At 33.4% G+C, this 22,796-nt stretch overlaps 2 protein-coding genes across 4 annotated transcripts in view; one reads left to right on the top strand and one right to left on the bottom strand.

Moving 5' to 3' along the window:
• The window catches only part of LOC114329272 (uncharacterized), a 35,356-nt gene extending 29,697 nt beyond the window's left edge, over window positions 1–5,659 (top strand). The window contains exons 4-5 of the mRNA XM_028278315.2: window positions 4,086–4,206; window positions 5,355–5,659. Coding sequence (XP_028134116.1) covers window positions 4,086–4,206; window positions 5,355–5,570 — 337 coding nt within the window. The 3' untranslated portion in view covers window positions 5,571–5,659. The remainder of the gene's footprint in view (window positions 1–4,085; window positions 4,207–5,354) is intronic.
• The window catches only part of LOC114329273 (homeobox protein DBX1-B), a 306,498-nt gene that overhangs the window by 210,582 nt on the left and 73,120 nt on the right, over window positions 1–22,796 (bottom strand). The window lies entirely within an intron of this gene.

The following is a 22,796-nucleotide window of genomic DNA, read 5'->3' as shown; positions in this document are numbered from 1 at the left end:
ATTTTATCGTCAATCATAAAAAACATTAACACTTACTTACAACTTTGAGGAAATTTTTTTAATTTTAGACGAAATAAAAAATTCGTATGACAGTAATGACAGTAATGAGAGATGACTTTTGCACGATGGCCGGTTTTGATGTTTAATCGATAGTTATCAATATTGTATACCTACCTAATTACTAAATCTGTAAAGTTTTGATTTATTTTGTATGAATATAATTGCGAAACACTACAGAATTTTAATTTTTGACATAAATTTTATTAATAATAAGACAAATTTTGTACAATATTTTTAATAATTATTCAAGTAAATAAATTTTAATTTCACTCAAATAAATAATCGATTGCTGCCATTGACCACTTACATTCAATCTCGGTTAATTTGATTAATAATCGCGGCAGGTAAAGTAACATTCTTCTTTCAATACAACAAAGTGATACTTTACTGCCGAAAATGAGGGCAAATGAGTACAATAATGTATGATTTTAGTGACGTTTGGCGATAAACAATGATTTTAAACAAATTCGCAAAAATAATTTTTTCAATTCGTACAAATTTTTTTTAGATCCTTTGGGCCTTTTTTTCTCTAAAATTGACTGCTGTCGAGTTATTAGCGACTTAAAATTTGAAAATCGCCAAAATAACCATTTTCAATGTTTAATAACTCGGTTAAAGATAATTATTGTGAAAGTTGGGCGAGCGGCCGTGGAGTAACGGCATAATCGCTGGCCTCATACGCCAGTGCACGTGGGTTCGAGCCCTGCCAAAGACCCATTTTCATTTCCAATAATGACACGAGCCGTCTCGCCGTGCCTCGGAGAGCACGTTAAGCCGTAGGTCCCCCTGGGCTAGTGTACATCGACACTAGTTACTTGAAACAGGGTTAAAGTTGTAATTGGCGCCGGAACTGTCCGAAAGGCAAAAATGCCATACGATATTATACAGGGTGTCCAGAAACTCTACCGACAAACGAAGATATGAGATTCCTCAGATAATTTTAAGACAATTTAACGCAATTCACCTAGTCCGAAATTGCTTCTTACGGGAGCTAGAGCTCTTTGAAGATGGTGTCATGAAATTAGTTTTTCTTAAATACTTCCAGAAGGCTTCTACTTAGAAAAACGAAAATTGGTATGCATATTTACTTTTCAGAGATGAATCGATTCCATCCATTGCAAATTTCTAGTACCGGTCATAGGAGCCGTTTTGGGTAGAGTAACGGGTATTATATCGCATAACTTTTTTGTCCTTAACTTTTATGCATTTTTGACACCGGATTATTAAATTGTGAGGTATTCTAGTACTAAAAGGTAGTCTTGCTTTAAGTCGGTAGGACACACCGTTTTCTAGAAAAATCGATTTGAAAGTTTTCGTTTTTGGAATTTGAAAAAAAAATTGAAAGAATTTTTCAACAAAAAACGAAGTATTTTAGCAACATAAAGTAAGAGTAAGTTTTAGTACTCGAATACCTCATAATTTAATAATCTAGTGTCAAAAATGCTCGAAAATTCAAGACAAAAAAGTTATGCTATACAATAACTTTTGACCTACCCAAAACGGACGCCTATGACCAGTACTAGAAATTCGCAATTAATGAAATCGATTTATCTCTGAAATATAAATAAATGTACCAGTTTTCGTCTTTCTAAACAGTTTTTTTTTAATTTTTTTTTAATTCAGAAAGCGAAAAGTTTTCAAATCGATTTTTCTAGAAAACGGTATATCCTACCGATTTAAAACAAGAGTACCTTTTAGTACTATAATACTTCATAATTTAATAATACAGTATCAGAAAAGCATAAAAGTTAAAGATAAAAAAGTAATGCGATAAAATAACCGTTGCCCTACCCAAAACGGACGCCTATGATCGGTACTAGAAATTTGCAATGGTTGGATTAGATTTATATCTTGAAGATAAATACGCGTACCAATTTTTGTTTTTCTAAATAAAAGCGTTCTGGAGGTATTTAAGAAAAACTAATTACAAGACGCCATCTTCAGAAAGCTCTAGCTCCCTTAGGAAGCATTTTCGGACTAAGTGAATTGGGTTAAATTATCTTAAAATTATCTGAAGAATCTCCTGTCTTCGTTTGTCGGTAGAGTTTCTGGACACCCTGTATATTATGAAAGTCAGAAACTAAAAAAAAAATCATAATTAAAGCTACCTCTATAAGATCCTTAAGAAATTTTTGTCATTATTTCATTAATAAGATATTATTTTTAATTATCAACAATGAGCACTAACCGTGTATTGAGGCGGCTGTCAATGTGAGTGCGAGTGAGATTCACCATTGGACGGCTGGAATGGTGCATCTCTTTAGCACTCACCATTGACGGCCGCCTAATACGCACTTAGCGCTCATTGTTAATAATTAAAGATAAAGCTTAGTAATAAAATAGTGACAAAAATTTCTGCTGGATCTTGTAGAGGGGGCTATAAACTTGGTCACTTTCTGACTTTCATAATAATGGATTTTAACCGAGTTATTAAGCCTTGAAAATGGCTATTTTCCCATTTTTCAAATTTTAAATCGCGTATAACTCGACAACAATCAATTTTAGAGAAAAATCACAAAATACCTTTTGTGAAGTGAAAAAATTATTTGTGTGAATTTGTCTAAAAAAAATTGTTTAAACAATTTATCGATCAAGGTACTGCCTGGCACCCAGTAGATTTGTTATAAGGACCTCTTTTTGAGTAAGTTTGTGCAAAAAATTCGAATCGGAGTAATTTACCTAACGGGGGCGACGATACAGCCTAAACTAATTTGAGCATATTCAGTAACATTTAATTTCTAGAATCGGCTGTTTATGTGAATCAGAATCAACTTTTACTAAATGGCATTGGGAAGAGTATACTTTTCCTAGTTGGAGTCTACTTTTACTAGTAAATGTTGAATATAAATCTTCATTTTATATTTATAATCAACATTTACTGAAACCAGCCGTTAGAGTTGACTCCAACTAGTTGGAGTCAACTCCAACTGGATAATCAACTTGAACTGTAACATATACATGAGTCAAGAAACTTGTGAAGTCGTAACGATTAAGTTCATTTAAGATACTAGTTAGGGGGTGATTTACTCGATTTTTTTACCAAAAATAAAAGGGACTAACTTTATTTTGAGCGTAACTTGTTTAATTTTGATGCTAGAAATTGTTTTTATAAAACAAAAATTAAGCTTTTTTTAAACACTTTAAATAAGTTGTAATAAGTTTTCCCCGACATGCGCTTCATTTTTTGTTATTTCACGTTAAATTATTCCATTTGATATTTGACGAATATGAACCTACTTTTCATTAGCGATAACTCTGCTTGTACTAGGTGTAGAGACCTGATATATACAACATTTTTTTAAATTTTTTACAGGCTATATTTTTGCTAAGAATGTTTTTTCGACAAAATACTTACTATTTGAGTTATTTGCGAAAAACCGTCTAAAAGCGTGGTTATTTTGTTGAAAAAATGAACATATTCACTGCCAAATAACTCGAAAAGTATTGACTTAGTGAAAACACTCTATAGAACAAAAGTTACTTAAAATTAGCCAGTTTATCCATTTCCTGACTTTTTTTGGACGAATATTTTTTCACCCCCAAGAGGGGACGAAAACCACCCCCAGGGCAAAAGCACATATCGGCACAATATCACTTTTTTTCTTTGACTTGTTAGCTATCTGTAAGCCAAATTTCATGTCAATCCAAGCGGTTCTTTAAAATTTAGAGGTTTTGCAATATTTTACCGTTAAAGAACGGACTAATATTGATATAATTTTGATTACATTAATTTTTATTGTTACTTTAAGCTTCAAGGCTGTTTGTATTTATGAAATTGTATTTATGAAAAATCTTAATAAAGAGGGGATGGAAGACCACATCCAAAATTATAAAAAAATGTACATGGTGCTGTTAAAAAATTTAAAGTTAGGGGTTGTAACTAGGGGAAGAATATTTAGGGCACTATTTTTTCTACGCCATATCAAAGTGTATTAGAAATGGCATAGATCAGTTTTTGTCTCATTCGAAAATCTCTAATCGTTTTTACTGTACAGTACTGAATTAATCTAAGACACATTTTCTAGGATAACCATGAAACAACCAGTATGGACTGGAAGAATCAGCGCACAAAAAACCCCCACTGACTTAAAACCTAACACCACTGTAGACAGTTTTACCGTCGACTGGCACGTTGCAGATGTAAAAGTAAGTTTTTTCCAAGCAACATTTTATTCTACATAAGGTTTGTTCCAACTCGATACAAAACCATTTTTTGCTACCTGTTGATCGCTACTGTATCACCTTAAGAGAAAACAGTAGCGATCAACAGGTAGCAACAAACGCGTTCCTAGATTGCGGCTCTAATTTTGAATATTTTGTCGAGATATTTGGCACACATATTCGTAATATAATAAAGAATGGCGGTACAGAGCCCAATTTCAGAAATATGTTATTATGTGGAAATTGATCTGTAACTAAATAAAATATTGAAAAAAGGAGCCTGTACCGCCATTAAGAAAGAACAAAAAAAACACTTTCTTCAAATAAACTTTTTTATCCCGTGCCTAGATTTTGTGTCACATTGGAACTACTAAAAATCGATTTTTTTATAACAAGAAATCCAACGTCACTGACTTTGCAACATTTCGCGCCTATGTGTATAAAAATGATTGTTTTTGATAGTATAAACGTCACTGTCAGTGTAGAATTACCGACGCACTGTTGCCTCACTTTTGAAAGTTCGCAGAACTTTCGCAATCTTGGACCGGGTTTGTTGCTACCTGTTGATCGCTACTGTGTGCTCTTGTGGTAAGATTATACCTTAATTCTAGTTTTCTATTTCTAATGTTTTTATTTATTTACATTAAATATTAATTTGTTTTGTTGTATAATCCAGGTTTGCAGTAATTATGTGATCTATTTGATTTAAAATGGATTCAGGATTTTCTTATACTTTGGTAACAATGTCAACTTAGATCTCTGACATAGATAATGACGTGCAACGGTCAGTAAATTAGACAAACTGTAGAAGTGTTTACGAGTCATACAATATTTTTCTTTATTAAACAATATGCAAGTGGGAAAGTTTTTCCTTGAATGATAGGGTCTATATTCGTATACTCCACAAGCAGGGATAGAGAGAGAAGGATGGGGAGAGAGGCAGAGAGAGAGGGAGAGCAAGAGAGAGCGAGAGAGAGCTAGAGAGAGCGCGAGAAAGAGAGAGAAAGAGAGGCAGAGAGAAACAGAGGGAGAGCGAGAGAGAGAGAGAGAATAGAACACTTTATTACGTACATTCATTTAGACACGTTCTCAATTGACAATAAAGTAGATTTAATTTTTTTTTCATTTTGCAGTGCAAAATCACTGGTATGGGATTACTTGGAGACACTTATGCTCTCGCTATTCAAGAAGGTATTGAAGGTGCCCTCAACCATGGTCTTATCGGAAATACCGTTGGAGACTTCCTTAAAATGAGATTCAACACTGTCTGGTATCCCACTGGCAAAGTCTGGCAAATGCTGGACTATTGCAACTCCCTCGTGTCCACCCCAGATGCACGACAAGCCTAGTTTGAATCAAATAATCAGGTTAAATAAGAAGGTATTTTCCTTTGTAACGATAAAATACAATTAAATGGTAATAATTATTATTTACCAAATTTGAAATTTTTTATTGAACAACCTCTTTCTTTATTGTCCTCCAAAGTCTTGATCGGTTCTCTTCGTAGGAAAAAAATTCAAAATTGTGTATTTAATACTTAGTATACTTACTTTTTTTTTCTAGATACCTAATATTTGAAACTGTAAATAGTTGGTGTAACAAAATTAATATTTTGGCAGCATTGCTGGCCAGAAAGAGGCTGTATCTCTGAATTCGATTAACTCAGTTCTACTCGTGAACTTTGATTGTAACTTCGTTTAAAGTAGCATTTTATTGTTCTGTTCGATAATTATACCACCAACACTGATGTGGATTTCCTTTGATTCAACCTATTGTTGCGGTTCATTATATTTTTTCAGTGTATTATAGTGTTAAACACAAAGAAATGAACAAACACATATCTTATTTTTTTTCACATGACCCGAAACTCACTATATTGCTACATTTATTAACTAGGCTAGCCTACTACCACAAAATCATGTATTTTAAGCTAAAATCCGCTAAGTGCGGAAATCCCTAGAAGAGCAAGATTTAGTCCAGAAAGCCACTGCGCATCCGCTAGGAAAAATATTCTAATTCGGATTGTTTGCACAATCTTACTCAAAAAGGAACCCTTTTAACAAATTTGCATGTTGCCAGGACCAAAAGTTGGTCAAAAATTGTTTAAACGTTTTTTTTTTGTTTTTTTCCAAAAATTATTTATTTTTGCATGGAACAAAATTTTTTTAGGTTTATTTGATCATTCCAAACAGAAAAGGTCTTTAATGACTTTTATCTAAAGTTGATAGTTTTTGACATACTTATAAGCGATAAAAAGTGAAAAATTGCCAAATCGGCCATTTTTAACCCTCAAAAACTATGTGAAAAACTGAAAATTTGAATGTTGCCAAGGTAAGTAGATGTTCTTTAAACATCGATTGATGAAATGCCGAACAGTTTTTTGCAATACAATATTCAAAACTCCTTTGTTTTTTAATTGCTAATCAAGCATGCGCGACACTATTTTCCACCGTTGAATGTGTGTATACAGTTATGGTGCAAATGAAAGAAATAAATTAGTTATTTCGTAAACCGTCGAATTTAAGGAAGAATCCCGAAACAGATCGATTTTTATTTTTAAGTTATGATATTGTGGCATATATGGTATACTAGTGACGTCATCCATCTGGGCGTGATGACGTAATCGATGATTTTTTTAAGGAGAATCCATCACGCCCAGATGGATGACGTCACTAGTATACCATATATGCGACAATATCATAATTTAACAATAAAAATCGACCTGTTTCGGGATTTTCCTTAAAGTCGCCGGTTTACGAAATAACTAATTTATTTCTTTCATTTGCACCATACTGTATACACATGCAACGGTGGAAAATAGTGTCGCGCACGCCTGATTAGCAATTAAAAAACAAAGGAGTTTTGAATAATATTGTATTGCAAAAAACTCTTCGGCATTTCATCAATTGATGTTTAAAGAATATCTACTTACCTTAGCAACATTCAAATTTTCAGTTTTTCACATAGTTTTTGAGGGTTAAAAATGGCCGATTTGGCAATTTTTCAATTTTTAATCGCTTATATGTCAAAAACTATCAACGTTAGAGAAAAGTCACTAAAGACATTTTCTGTTTGGAATGATCCAAAAAACCTAAAAAAAATTTGTTGCACGCAAAAAAAATAATTTTAGGAAAAAAACAAAAAAAAACTTTAAAAACATTTTTGACCAACTTTTGGTCCTGGAAACATGCAAATTTGTTAAAAGGGGTTCTTTTTGAGTAAGATTGTGCAAAAAATCCGAATTAGAATATTTTTCCTAGCGAATGCGCAGTGGCTTTCTGGACTAATTAGCATGGGTAGGATTTGGAAAATTTAGTTGGATACTTAAAATCCGCAATAAACCCAAATACTTGAGGAGAAAAGTGTTCAACCAATGCAGCCTTACCATCATGACATATGGATGGGAAATCTAGACACTAACCAAAGCAAATATGAATAAACTAGTCACAACAGAAAGGGCAATGGAAAAAAGCATGTTAGATTATATATATTTGTCCTAAGCGCCTTAGGATAAACTGGTATAGCCTAGGCCAAACTAGTTTGTCCTATCGCTCGTAGACCAAACTAGTTTATCCTGATATAAAGACGCACACTTCAGGCCAAACTAGTTTATCCTAAAGTGTATGTTTTTATATCAGGATAAACTAGTTTAGCTTAGTCTAAAAGAATTTAATCTAGTCGAAAGTAATTCATTATAGATTGGTTGCTGACTGCTGATTTAGACGTAAGTTTAGAAGACACTTTAAGAGTTATAAGACTTTTAAGTATTTAGGGTAAATGATAAACAGAGATGGCACTTGTATGAAAGACATAGAAATGAAAATAGTACGGGGAAAACAAGTCACGAAAGCACTCCATGGAGTAATATGGAAGAACACTCTAACTAAAGAAAACAAAAAAGGATTTTTCAGGGCACAGTGCTGAATATTGGAGTTTATGAGAAGGTGTCTACAAATTACCAGGTAGGATAGGTTAAGAACAGAGGAAATATGAAACAGAAGAGAAGTAGGATGCTCAATTACAAAAAAGTTGTGGTAGTAAAAGTAGAGACCTGAAATGGTATGGGCATGCACAAAGAATGCCGGAGCACAGGTGGCCGAAAAGATTACTGGACTGGGACCCGCGGGGAGGAAGACGGAGGGGAAGACCTGCTGTGAGATGGAAAACTCACATAGGAAATGCTATGATAGATAGAGACCTCAGAGATGGCGACTGGGAGAATAGAGTGCTATGGAAGACGAACACGGCAAACTCATTATGGAAAAAAGCCAAGAAGAAGAAAGTAATTCAGCAAACTATGGTTTGTTTTTTAACCAAGAGGAGTGATTCAAATTTACCGCGCTGTATTGCTTGTTTGTAATTGGTTCAACCGCAGGCGTTTACTCCATTGTTATAAAATTTTGACACTAATGACATTTATCAAATTTTGACACTAGTGACATTTAATAGGTTAATTAAGTTATATCGGCGATTTTTGTGTTTTCTGTGTTATTCCTTTAATTTTTAGATTGTTAGTCTGCTTTTATATAAAAAGCAGTTGTTTTTGGAACTCTTTAGCGACGTATTAATTTAATATAATATTTATGGAGTACCGTTGAGGGTCGACTAGATCAACCAAAAAATAAGATGTATTGGTTATTATTCTAGTGACTTTCATGGGTGTGAATCTGTCTTTTTAGTTTACTCCTCCTGGTTAAAAAATAAACTATAGTACGGCTTAATATAAATAATAAATTGAATAAAATACTTTGTTTCTCGAAAAATAATAATTTTTATTAAAATTATAATTATTCGTAACAAACAAACAATAATATTGAGTTATATTCGCGGTCGGACGGACAGACAGCCTAGGTCAAATTTCTCAGCTTTAGTACCATCTGTGGATTATAAGCTTTCATTTGACACCTCATTTGTCATGCTACCTGGTATAATGACGGAGGAGTTGAGTTCACGGACAGACATACAGACGGACGGACAGACCGACGTGGACAATTCAATGTTTTCACATTTTTTCAAAATTAGTGAAAATAATAGTAATTCGTACTCGATTTTATTCGTTATGTATTTTTATTTTTCGGAAGTGTATATTGATTTATAGCATGTATCAATATCTTCATTGGATGTATCATATTATGATACAATATATGGATGTATCATTTTTTTTGCCATCCCTGTTGGGACGTGATTTGGGAATTCCCCGCATGTAAAAGTCCTTACATGTTCGGTAAATTACTTTCAACTCGGCTAAATTGGTTTAGACTAGGCCGTACTAGTTTATCCTGAAGTGTGAGTCTTTATTATATCAGGATAAACTAGTTCGTGTATTTATATCAGGTTAAACTAGTTTGGCCTACGACAAAATAGTTTGGCCTAAGCGCGATAGGACAAACTAGTTTGACCTAGGCCAAACTAGTTTGTCCTGAAATCGGGTTTGGCCGGTAACATATATACCGTTATTAGGCATCAACGCCCTTCGGTAGGGATCTATGGAGGAGTATCACCAAGCCGCAAGCCCTTATCCCTTGCCGCACCGCTCCTTCATAGGTCGATCAGACACCAGTTTATTCCAGATCAAGTGGTAGATTCTACAGAATTTTATACTACGACGTTCACCTTTTTATTTTTCAGTTACAGAAGCAGACTTGTAAAAGCAATGGACAGTTTTAAATTCATTATTATGACTATTATTCGATGTAAGATATTCATTCAGTTAAATACCTCTTCTAAAATACTTTAAGGCAAAGAAACATATCTGGAAAAAGCTGTGCAGACTCTAAAAACGAGTAAAGACCGCTTACAGAACGTTCGAGAAGACTACCCAGCAATAAGAAAAGAAGCAACTAATTTTGCTTCCAAATGGCAGATAGACCCACTGTGTGCTTGTACCCGATAGAGCAAAGTGAAAAGGCATTTTGATGAATTAGCAGAGGACCATATATTTTATGATAAAGGAACCTCTTTCGAGGTAAAGGTGCTATATTATGCTCTTTTAGATATTATGGTAAATGGTCAGATTGCAGAACGGTTCAATTCTCTGCGCTACGTAGTTGAAACATTTTCATGCATAATTCCTACTGTGCTTGTAAAACACAGAGGATAAAATTATGCAGAGCGGAAAAACTTCAAAAGAAGTATGAAAATGACATTAACCCTTCTCTGCCATTGGAACTAATTTCTCTCCGGGAAGGGTTGAAAACTGAAATAACAACCCTAAAACCAGTATTTGAAATGGCCTGCCTACTGATCAGTTCGACACACTATCCTCAAGTTATCTTGTTATTTTTTATTTTGCCTCTTTTTGTTACAATAGATTAAAAATCGTTTTCAGTGTCAAAGCGAATTAAAAGTTATTTAAGGTGTGGTATGGGTCAGGAGAGATTGAGTGGTCTTGGAATATTGGTAATCAACTCAGAGGAAGCTGCCCAAATTGACAAGAGGAAAATACTAATAGAGAATTTTGCAACAATGAAGAATAGAAAAAAAGATTTTGTTTAAATGTGATGCAATTATTTTGTATTTTGTGTTTTATTTATTTGAATGCGTATTTCATTTGAACTTTTCAAATAATTTTGGATCTCTCATTTTTTTTATTTATTTTTTGTAATAAATTGTACATAAAATACAAAAATAGACTATAAACATTATAATTTTTGAACTGTTTATGACATCGAAAAGTGCCTTAAGACTCATAATTTTAAACATTTTTTTTTTGTTATTTTCCGGGGAGTGTCGGCCACCCGTTCTCCTGATGGTATTCCACCATGAGGGCAATACTCCGAACCCCCAGATCTCCCGGTAGGCACCGAAAATGTCCAGAACAGCTCATGAAGGGCCTTCGTGTGGTTCGCAGGAGGGCCCAAAATTTGTAGATCGGACCTGGACTACGACAGCGGTTGCCATCTCCTAGCACCTTACAAGAGGTAGAAACAGTAGCTTTCGAGATTTGGAATGATATTAATCAATACCAAATAGCATACCGCATTTGTAATATAAAAGTACATAATGTCTTTTATTATCGAACATAAGCAAATTAATAAAAAAAAACAAAATGTTAAGAACGCTTAAGTAGGTAGGTAGTCCTGTCGCCAGGTGGGGTACAACGGCCTGCTTAATTCAGATGGACTTACCCAAGTTTTTTATGTATTTTGACTCGTAGAACACGAATTTTTTGGGTAACAGTTGACCCGGATATCGATAAGATTGTTATAAACAAAGAACTTGAGAAATTACCTAACAGCGATTTTTCACAAAACAAAACATTTTTTTTGTATTTTTTGGGTAATGATAAACAAAATTTGTCCTTACAAGTTTTTTCGTAGGATGCATAGTTTTCGAGATAAATGCGGTTAAACTTTCAAAAAATCGAAAAATTGCAATTTTTTAACCCGAATAACTTTTGATTAAAAAATAAAATAGCAATCCTGCTTACTGCATTTGAAAGTTCAAGTCAAATCCTATCGGTCTTAATTATTTTAATTTCTAAAAATTAATTTTTTTATTATTAAACAAAGCTATAAACACATAGTGTTTCCCGTGTCCAATGCATGCGTTTTAATGTACGCAACCTACGTAGAAATTGCCTATAGGCGCTCCTACTCGTTCGATTTTAAATGTGAAATTCATTGAAAACATCATTCAAGCACTATGTGTTTATAGCTTTGTTTAAGAATAACAAAATCAATATTTAGCAATGAAAATAATCAAAACCGATAGAATTTGTCTTGAACTTTCAAATGTGGTAAGCAGAATTGCTATTTTATTTTTTAATCAAAAGTTATTCGGGTTCAAAAATTGCAATTTTTCGATTTTTTGAAAGTTCAACCGCGTTTATGTCAAAAACTATGCATGCTACGAAAAAACTTGTAAAAACATTTTTTGCCTAGAATGACCCAAAAAATACAAAAAAAAATGTTTTGTTTTGCGAAAAATTGCTGTTATGTGATTCTTCAAGTTCTTTGTTTATAACAATCTTATCGACATCCGGATTAACTGTTACCCAAAAAATTCGTGTTCTACGGGTCAAAATACATAAAAAAACTTGGGTAAGTCTATCTGAATAAAGGAGGCCGTTGTACCCCCCTGGCGACAGGACTAAAGGCTACAATTGAGTTTTAATTTCAATATTTGATATATTTATGTTTAAGGAAAAAACACAGTATGATTGTTGCACCTGATATAAAATAACATTTACCTGTCTAGAAACAATATTATTACATCGATATTCTTAAATAATAAGGCTATAGCATACCTACTAAAATATCAGTCAAATAGGACAACAGATTTAGGAAATTCGAGACATCTAACATGTCCCATTTTTAAGGTTTAAGGTTCTGTTAATTTTGGCGCTTAGTGTATAAAGACGATAAAAAGGGGAATGCACAAAATCTAAGAAAATGGAAAGAGGAAATAAAAAACCTGTTGGTACTTGATAGTGAGTTAATCAGTTAAATAAATAAATAGGTATATAAATCAAAGCCCAAAAAGTAAATTCCTGCTAGTAAATGAGAGACGTTGAAAATACTCGTTGAGGAAAAAATTTCGACCTATGAGTGTCTGGGCCATATAACTAATGAAGGAAAAATTGATTTATTTTTTTTACCAATTTATCATAACGGAATAGTCACAGTAATATTTGAATATTACAAACCAAAGATAATAAAATATTGAACTGACCTTCAATTCCCATACAATCTAATATTATTCAGTGAAATTGAAAACGCTCACTTCCATACCTTTCATTTGGAAATTAGATTTATACAGAGTGAGTTTTGTGTATGGAAACACTCAATTATCTCGGAAAGGGCTTGCACGATTTTTATAGATTTTGGTGGGTAAGAGTTTTCTAATGCGGCCGATATTATAGTGATTATTTCATTCATAGGAGATTCTGACCAATAGAAAGCTACAGAAATCTAAATTAAACTGATAATTTTTGATAATTTCCCGTCGTCAAGTATATTACGTCAGATGCCCTTCGTTGCTACGAAAAAATACATTCAGTGACATTAATGACAATTAATGTTTTAAAAATTATAAAAGTGATGACTTTCAATCGTCAAATATTTATAAAAACTGTGTGTATAATGGTACTTACATAAATAAATTACAATACAATTTTGGTTTTGAACAGTTTTATTCATGAAATAATCGCAACAAATTGCACTCGATCTCTAAAATTAATATAGAATTTTAGAGCTCTTGTGCAATTATTACTGATAATTACATTGTCAGATTTTCCACTTTTCTGGAAATCTAATGAACTTTCTTATTTCAAATAGAACACCCTGTATATTTTTTGCGTTTTGAAGTCCTTAAGAAGTACTGATTATTTTACATGTAATATTCACTATAGCTAAAAGATATAATTTCGGAGTTATTGCTACATTTATTTCAAAAAAATTAAACAAATTATAAAATCAATTTTTTCGGCCCTGCTATACATTATTTTAGGTTGTTTGTGTCATTCTGACCAAAAAAGATTTTTTTGTAATTTTTCTCTCTAATTAATCGGTTCCGAGTTATAAACAATTTAAAACTGAAAAAAACCGAATAATGACGATTTTCTAGATTCAGAAATACAAATAAAAAATATTGTTTAAAAGTACGAAGTACCTAAATTTAAATTCAAACCTGATTTTATCAGTTACCGATAAGTAATTTGGACTTGTTTCATTTTAAGAGGAAACAGTAGCGATCAACAGGTAGCAACAAACGCGTTCCAAGATTGCGGCTCTAATTTTGAATATTTGGTGGAGATATTTGGCACACATATCCGTAATATAATAAAGAATGGCGGTACAGAGCCCAATTTCAGAAATATGTTAGTATGTGGAAATTACTCTACAACTAAATAAAATATTGAAAAAAGGAGCCTGTACCGCCATTAAGAAAGACAAAAAAATACACTTTCTTCAAATAAACTTTTTTATCCCATGCCTAGATTTTGTGTAATCTTGGAACTACTAAAAATCGATTTTTTTATAACAAGAAATCGAACGTCATTGACTTGGCAACATTTCGCGCCTATGTGTATAAAAATTATTGTTTTTGATACTATAAACCATAGAGAAATAAAAACAAGGAAAGTGCTTGGTTGCATACATATGATTGTCACACTGATGCTAGCGACTCGATGAACTACTTACTCAACTAAACGGCCAGAACAGGGAAAGCGGGAAATTTAAAATAATTCTATATTTCCCTTAAAAGTTTTCACAAATATTAGATGGGAAAAAAACTACACACATTTTATTTTTATTAATCTTTATTGATATTTTAGCATACCTACTTGCAAAACACGGTCTTTTGTCACATTATCACTAGTTTTTTATTTGTATGTAATACACTATACACTATGTACACTATATCCATTAGTCCATTATCACTTGTGTAATTCCAATTTGTACTGTATTATCAGCTTAACAGTTAACAGTACTAGTAAGTACACACCTGAAAATAAAAAATAATATAAATCATTCGAAAACATGGAATTAACATTATTTTTAGTAAAATGCAGTAATTAATCACTTCATAGTTTTTGAAAGGTTATCTCCTAAATGAAAGCAATTTCGCTTTGTTGTACACGGCATATGAATGTAATTTAAAAAAAAAATCAATATTTCTAGACTATTATATAATATTAAAATTGTAATTCCACCTACCAATATTCAATTCCACCAATTCAATATATTTAAATCAAACAATTCAGCACAACAACAAAATGGAGTCATAAAATAACATGATAAAAACACAACCTGAAAAGTCAATGTCAACAAGTATATTTTCACGGTACAATAAATTCTTTATTGTTCCATGGCACAGCATGGTAAAAATTTTAGTTTCATAAACAACAGCGCCCCGATGTGCTACTTACCTCCGCAGAAAGAATGTGAACGGTTTGCCCTATCCTTTGACCTCTCTCTTGTTTTTAGTTCTCTATGGTATAAACGTCACTGTCAGTGTCGAATTACCGACGCACTGTTGCCTCACTTTTGAAAGTTCGCAGAACTTTCGCAATATTGGACCGCGTTTGTTGCCACCTGTTGATCGCTACTGTATCACCTTAAAACATTGTTTTTTAGTTGTTAATGCAGCCCGATCGCCCGTCCTCTCATATGAACTTCATTAAAATTAAAAAGCAATGTTTTAGAATACAACGAGCCAAAAAATCTTATGGCAAGCTATTAGAAGAAGAGTTGTTGAGCGTGAATTTATATACTTCGCAATTTCAAAATTATATTTTTTACTGTGTTTTTGATCCTAGAAAATCGTCTTTATTCGATTTTTTTCAGTTGTAAATTGTTTATTACTCGAAAACGATTAACTTTAGAGAAAAATTACAAAAGATCTTTTTTGTTACCAATGATCCAAAGAATGTAAAATAATGTCTACCCCATCCGAAAAAATTTATTTTTATAATTTGTTTAAAGTTTTATTTTAATAAACGTAGCAATAACTCTGAAATTATGGCATTTAGGTATAGGGACTATAACATGAAAAATAATCAGTATTTGTTAAGGAGTTCAACACGCAAAAAATATTTAGGGTCGATTTCTCCTACCTGCGGTAATCTATGGTTCAGTTGAACCAGGTTCACCGGTGATCTTCTGTTTTTTTTGGAATGCATTTCTCATTGCACGTTCATGTTAGTGCTCGTTCTACAGCTTTCGAGAAATGCCAATAGATGGCAAAAGGTAAAAAACTGTCGCCATTTTGAACTACCTTTTTTATGCTGTTTTTGAATAAGGTTAAATTTAAGTATTTATTATAGATAAATTATTATAGATAAATATTAAAAAAACAAATATAATGTTACCGTTTATCGTTAGGGTTAAGGTGATACAGTAGCGATCAACAGGTAGCAAAAACGCGTTCCAAGATTGCGGCTGTAATTTTGAATATTTCTTCGAGATATTTGGCACACGTATTCGTAATATAATAGAGAATGGCGGTACAGAGCCCAATTTGAAAAATATATTAATATGTGGAAATTACTCTGTAATTAAATACAATATTAAAAAAACGAGCCTGTACCGCCATTAAGAAGAACAAAAAAATAAACTTTCTTCAAATAAACTTTTTTATCCGATGCCTAGATTTTGTGTCATTTTGGAACTACTAAAATTTTTTATTTCATTAGTAGTTCCAAAATGACACAAAATCTAGGCATCGGATAAAAAAGTTTATTTGAAGAAAGTGTATTTCTTTGTTCTTCTTAATGGCGGTACAGGCTCGTTTTTTTAATATTGTATTTAATTACAGAGTAATTTCCACATATTAATATATTTTTCAAATTGAGCTCTTTACCGCCATTCTTTATTATATTACGAATAAGTGTGCCAAATATCTCGAAAAAATATTCAAAATTACAGCCGCAATCTTGGAACGCGTTTTCGCTACCTGTTGATCGCTACTGTTTCCTCTTAATATGATAAAATAGGATATATTTATATTATGACAGCGTTTCGTGTTAATACAACGCATGCGTAGTCCATGAAATCATCTGAACTGAGTTCTGAAATCTTTGAACGACCAAATTCCACCGTTCAAGCATCGTTCAAGCTTAAACTGCCATCGGTTGAACGTGAATTGAGAAAGACGATTTTGACTTTAAACTGACGTTTACTAGAAGTTCAGGTTAAACTGGAGTTGAACTCGATATGAGAAATTGGCCCTTAGGGTATTCGATTTGAAATAAGAGAGTTCGTTAGATTTCCATAACCAATTACTTAAAAGATATAATAGGTATAATATTTTAATAAATTCACAAGAAGTCAAAAATAAATAACCATTTTCAATTTCGTTGCAACAGGAAACTACAGCCGCATCATTATTCCAGTTCAATCAGAGAGTGCAGCAAACACCTCTACCGGTTTCGATACTTATTAGTCTCTCATCAGGAGGCACATATGCTGCTCTCTCTAACCCAACTAGGACAAACCCAGGCGTGCAGTTACGGATCGCAACGAACGAAATGGCAGGGATGCCCTAGCGGCAACTGCTAGCAAAAGCTATGTGTTCAATCCAATAGCACATAAAACAACATCAAAAGATGTTACTCTACATCCTACCAGATTGAAAACAATGGGAACCTTCTCTGGTAACACCTCCGAGGCTTCTACAATTTGCTAGCCATAACGGATGGTGAGACTAAGGAAGATGAGGGAATTTTACAATTTATAATACACGTCATATCTGCTCAGCGCGGTAACGTTCCAACGAGAGTGGTTCCCTTCGTACTCCTATCAGAGTAAACATGTAAATCAAAAATTAATAACCATTTTCAATTTCGTTGCAACACGAAACTAGAGCCGCATCATTATTCCAGTTCAATCGGAGAGTGCAGCAGGCATCTCTACCGGTTTCAAAACTTATTAGTCTCATCAGGAGGCACATATGCTACTCTGTCTGACCCAACTCTCACTCAACTCTTAGTTACTCAACATTCATTTCTTAAAAACAAATTAATTTTGTATACAACTTTTCCATTTTGTCAAATTCCAGGAGATACCAAAATTACTTTTGTGATTCTACATACTATAAAAAATCGATATTCTAAAACTCAACAATTGTGTTTACCGTATTTCCTTCTAAGAAGCATTTATTAACGTCCTATTGTTCACTTCGAAGTGAATACATATATTTTCTAATCCGACTGTATTATTTGTATAAGTCCGTTCATAGAATTATTAATACAGATCGATTTTCATTTTTTTCCACGATACACTGCTTATGACTAACTAATACTATTTACAATTTTTGGCCATATACAGGGCGATGAAAATCTATGATCTCGTGGTCCTTGACATAACTTAATTTTCTAAATTTTTCCCATAAAAATTATATAACAATACTTACATACATACATCGGGTGCAGAGAGCTGATTACTCACTCACCTTAAACTCTAAAATCAATGAAACTGAAGCGAAGCAAAACAAACCCAATAATACCTTTTATCTCAAAAAACGTTACAGAATCGGAGCTTGGAACGTCAGGACCATGTATGAAGCGTCAAGACTAGCGCAAGTAGTAAAAGAAATGGAAGAATTAAGGATACACATTATGGGGCTATCTGAAATAAGATGGCCTGGGCAAGGAGAGACAACAATATCAAACGGAGGAGTGCTGTTACACTCAGGAAACGATATAAAAGAAGACAGGAGGAATGGAGTTGGGATCCTTCTAAGTAAAGAGGCAAAAAGAGGGCTAATAAAATGGCATCCTATATCAGACAGACTAATAGTAGCACAATTCAATTCTCAAATAAGAAAGATAACCATTATTCAATGTTACGCACCGACAGAGGTAAGCGCAGAAGATGAGAAAGAAAATTTCTACCAACAATTAACAGATACTATCGGAAAGGTGAACAAAGGAGATATACTAGTAGTCATGGGAGATCTGAACGCGAAAGTTGGCAAAGACAACAAGGGAGTGGAAACATGCATGGGAACACATGGACTAGGGAATAGAAACAACAATGGAGAGAAACTCATAGAACTTAGCCTAGAAAACAATCTTGTCATAGGAGGAACGATTTTTCCACACAAAGACTGCCACAAAATAACCTGGATATCACCAGATAATAAAACGCAAAATCAAATAGACCACATTTTGATTAATAAAAAATGGAGAAGTAGCCTTCTAGATGTACGAAATAAAAGATCAGCAGATGTAGGAAGTGATCACCACCTACTAATAGCAGAAATAAAAGTAAAAATTAAAGCAAAACGCGGGAGTAAACAATATAACAAACGAAGAAGATACAATATACAACGACTGAAAGACAGTGAAACCCAAAAAATGTGGAGTAACAAAATAAAGTTGAACACAGAAACTGTAAACAACACACAGACAAATATAGCAAACAAATGGGAGATGATCAAAGAGGCTGTACACCAAACCGCACAAGAAGTGTTGGGCTACAACGAAGAAAAGAAATCAGAGTGGCTAAGTGATAACACATGGCAACTGATAAAAAAGAGAAAAGACTTAAAAGCCGAACTAAATAGAATACAAAAATTAGAAGATAGAATCAGACTAACCCAAGATTATGCAGATACAAATAAACAAGTAAAAAAGAGCGCTAGAAATGACAAAAGAAAATGGACAGAGAAGATGGCGCGCTTAGCAGAAGAGGCAGCCGAAACAAATAATCAGAGAGAGCTATATAGAACCACTAAACGTCTTGCAAACAAGAACTTCAACGGTGACAAACCACTAAAAGACAAACAAGGACAACTGCTTACAACAACTGAAGAGCAAACACGAAGATGGCATGAGTACTATAGCGAGCTTATGACAGAAGAAGAAAATGAGCCGCCGTTTCAAGAGGGTAACGACGTAGAGCCAAATGAAAATTATCTAAGGATAAACGAGGAAATTCCAACGAAAAAAGAAATAGCTGAAGCAATCCGGCACCTGGGGAACAACAAAGCAGCGGGAATGGACGATATCCCAGCAGAACTGTGGAAAGCGGACACTGAGAGAACCGTGGACCTAATAGCACCATTATTAGCAGATGTATGGACTGAAGAAATCCTACCTAAGGAATGGAATAATGGAATTATAGTCAAGCTTCCAAAAAAAGGAGACGTACAGCTATGCGAAAACTGGAGAGGAATAACGCTGTTATGTTCCATAAATAAATATTAGCATTTATTGTTCATCAAAGAATCAACAATATAATAGACAAAACTCTCAGAAAAGAACAAGCGGTTTCAGAAGGGGAAGATCCTGTATAGACCAAATCTCGACGGCAAGAATCATCATAGACGAAACTATAGAGAAGAACGCAGCCTTGATAATGGCCTTTATAGACTTTGCTAAAGCCTTCGACAGCATAACACATACAGCCCTGTGGAAAATCTTAAGACTAAATAGATTACCTCCAAAGATCATTGGAATAATCAAAATGATGTATCAGCAAACAACATGTCAGGTATTGCATAAAGGGCAAATGACAGATAAAATACCAATTGAAGTAGGTTTAAAACAAGGTTGCATACTGTCACCCTTGCTCTTCAATATACGTCTTAATCATATACTGGAAAAAACAATTGAAAGAAAAAATGGGATCCCTTGGAACTACCTTCAGAACAAGAAACTAGCAGATATGGAATACGCAGATGATATCTGTTTCGTAGCGAACACAATAGATGATATGAAGAACATGTTAAGGAAGCTAGAGGTGAAATCGGCAGAAGTGGGTCTTAAAATCAACACGAACAAGACAGTAGAGATGAGAATAGGAGTAACTAACTGTGACAAACTATACATCAACCAACAAGAAATAAAACAGGTTCAAGAATTTTGCTACCTAGGCAGTATAATCAGTGCAAAAGGTGGAGCTCAAGCAGATATTAAACAGAGAATACGAAAAGCACAACAAGCCTTTGGAACCCTCGCAAATATATGGAGATCAACACAGATCAGCCAAAATACTAAAATAAGGCTATTTAATAGTAACGTGAAAACTGTGCTACTTTATGGGAGTGAAACATGGGCAATAACTGACGGAAATGTAAATAAAATCCGAGTTTTTGTAAATAGATGTCTACGTAAAATTCTAAAGGTATACTGGCCCAATATCATAACAAATGTAGCACTATGGAAAACAAGAATCCATCAGAACAACAATAAAGAGGAAAAGATGGAACTGGCTGGGACACACACTGAGGAAAGAAAATGCAGACATAACAAAACAGGCACTCAAATGGAATGCAGTAGGACGAAGAAGCAGAGGACGCCCGACCAAAACATGGAGGAGTACCGTTGAAGAAGACCACAAAAGTATGAAGAAAACCTGGGGAGAAATAGCAACCATGGCCAGAAATAGAGGAGAATGGAGAAGCTTCGTGGATGCCTTATGCTCCTTCACGGAGTAACAGGATTGGATATATATACATACATACATACATACAATTCACAAACATTTTCCCCTTTTTAAATAGAAATTGAGTCATATTTCTGAGATCAGTAACTTTTGAATGGTATAACCATAACCGATTTTCAAAATTAGACATGCGTTGGAAAGGTAATGATCAGTGCTATCACAAGCCGCAAAGGTAGGACTTAAATTTTCGAAATATTTGGTAGTTTTGGGGACGAGAACGAAAAACAGACCCTAAACAGGAAGGGAAGAATCCACACCCTTGGACCAAAATGGATGGTTGACATATGGATGGGTGAGTCTTTTCACTTTTTTTATAGTGTCGCGTGTAGGGGGGTTGTGCGCCACTGGCGAGAACTCCCGTTCTCTTGGGATACACGCGCTAGATTTTTCTGAAAAAGGTACCAAAATATTATATACACCAGATGATCAAATTGTTCAAGTTATCAGGCATTGTCCGAAAAGAACAATTAGTCTGGGCTGATTATCGGAGAATAGGCCATTTTTGGGAAAAGTTATTTACCAGCAATTTTATTGCTACCAGCAATTTTATTGCTGGAATCGAAGCTTATGATTATATATATTAATAATATAGGTATGCAAAGTCCGCAGATAGTGTGCTACTTTTTTTATAAACAAAATGGCGCCCGAAAATCGTGTTTTTTTCAATTATTGCCCTATAACTCCGAAGATTTTAACTTTACAACAAAAATACTCGAATAAAAATTCACCGTGACTAAATTCTGCATAGAGACGTGTTTTTCCGGATCTGTTCCGACGAAAATTTTCGTCGGAAAATGCAGATTTTCCCAACAAAATCTTTAATTTTCAAATAAAGTTTTAGATAAGTAATTATCTACCAATAATTAAGTAATTTGGTGACTTAAAAGCCTTCTTGGTTTAGATTATAGTTCCAAAAGCTGGTGAAAATTAAACAAATATTTTAGCAACAATTCAATTGTTAATTAATAATTTACGGTCGCAATAATAACCAAAATAATTATGATACGCTGATCAAACTTTGAAATCTTATAAAGATGAGAAGCCTATTTAACATTTTGTCGACAAAATATAAATTTTTTATTTTTTTGCATAATCTTTAAATGTTTAAAAAAATAGTTATAAACAAATTAACGTTTCTCAAAAAGTTTTTATTATATTATAATTTTAAAAAATAGCTAAAATGCGCATTTCAAATATCTTGAAAATGAATGCTTTAAAACTTTTTTGCAACCATTTGAAAAAAGTTATGAAACAGCAAAGTAAACATAGGATTGCTACGGTGTTTATATTTTTTTTTTAATTCTTTCAAAGCTTAGAAGTGAGTTTAAAGTACAAGCTAATTATTTACAAAAAAAATCGATTATCAGTTTAATAGTTATATTGTAATTAAAGATTATAAATATATTTTTTTGTAATTTACACGCACGAAAGTAGAATCATACAGTACTGTAGCCAAAAATTTTCACTCGGAGCGACGACCGGCCGCGCGAGACGTACACTTTTATAAATAATACATGCTGCGTGTCAGTCGCTTCGAGTGAACATTTTAGCTCCGACTCTGTATCAGGCCTACTTTTGCGCTAAAAATTACAACAAAAAGTATTTTTAATCTTTGATTAAAATATAACCATTGCACTATTTTTTGACATTCTTTGTAAGTAATTAGATTGTACCATAGAC

The sequence above is a fragment of the Diabrotica virgifera genome, chromosome 1 (assembly GCF_917563875.1).
Source record: "Diabrotica virgifera virgifera chromosome 1, PGI_DIABVI_V3a".
Classification (NCBI taxonomy): Eukaryota; Metazoa; Arthropoda; class Insecta; order Coleoptera; family Chrysomelidae; genus Diabrotica; species Diabrotica virgifera.
Note: the sequence above shows the minus strand (reverse complement) of the source record. Positions and strands in the feature narration are given on the sequence as shown.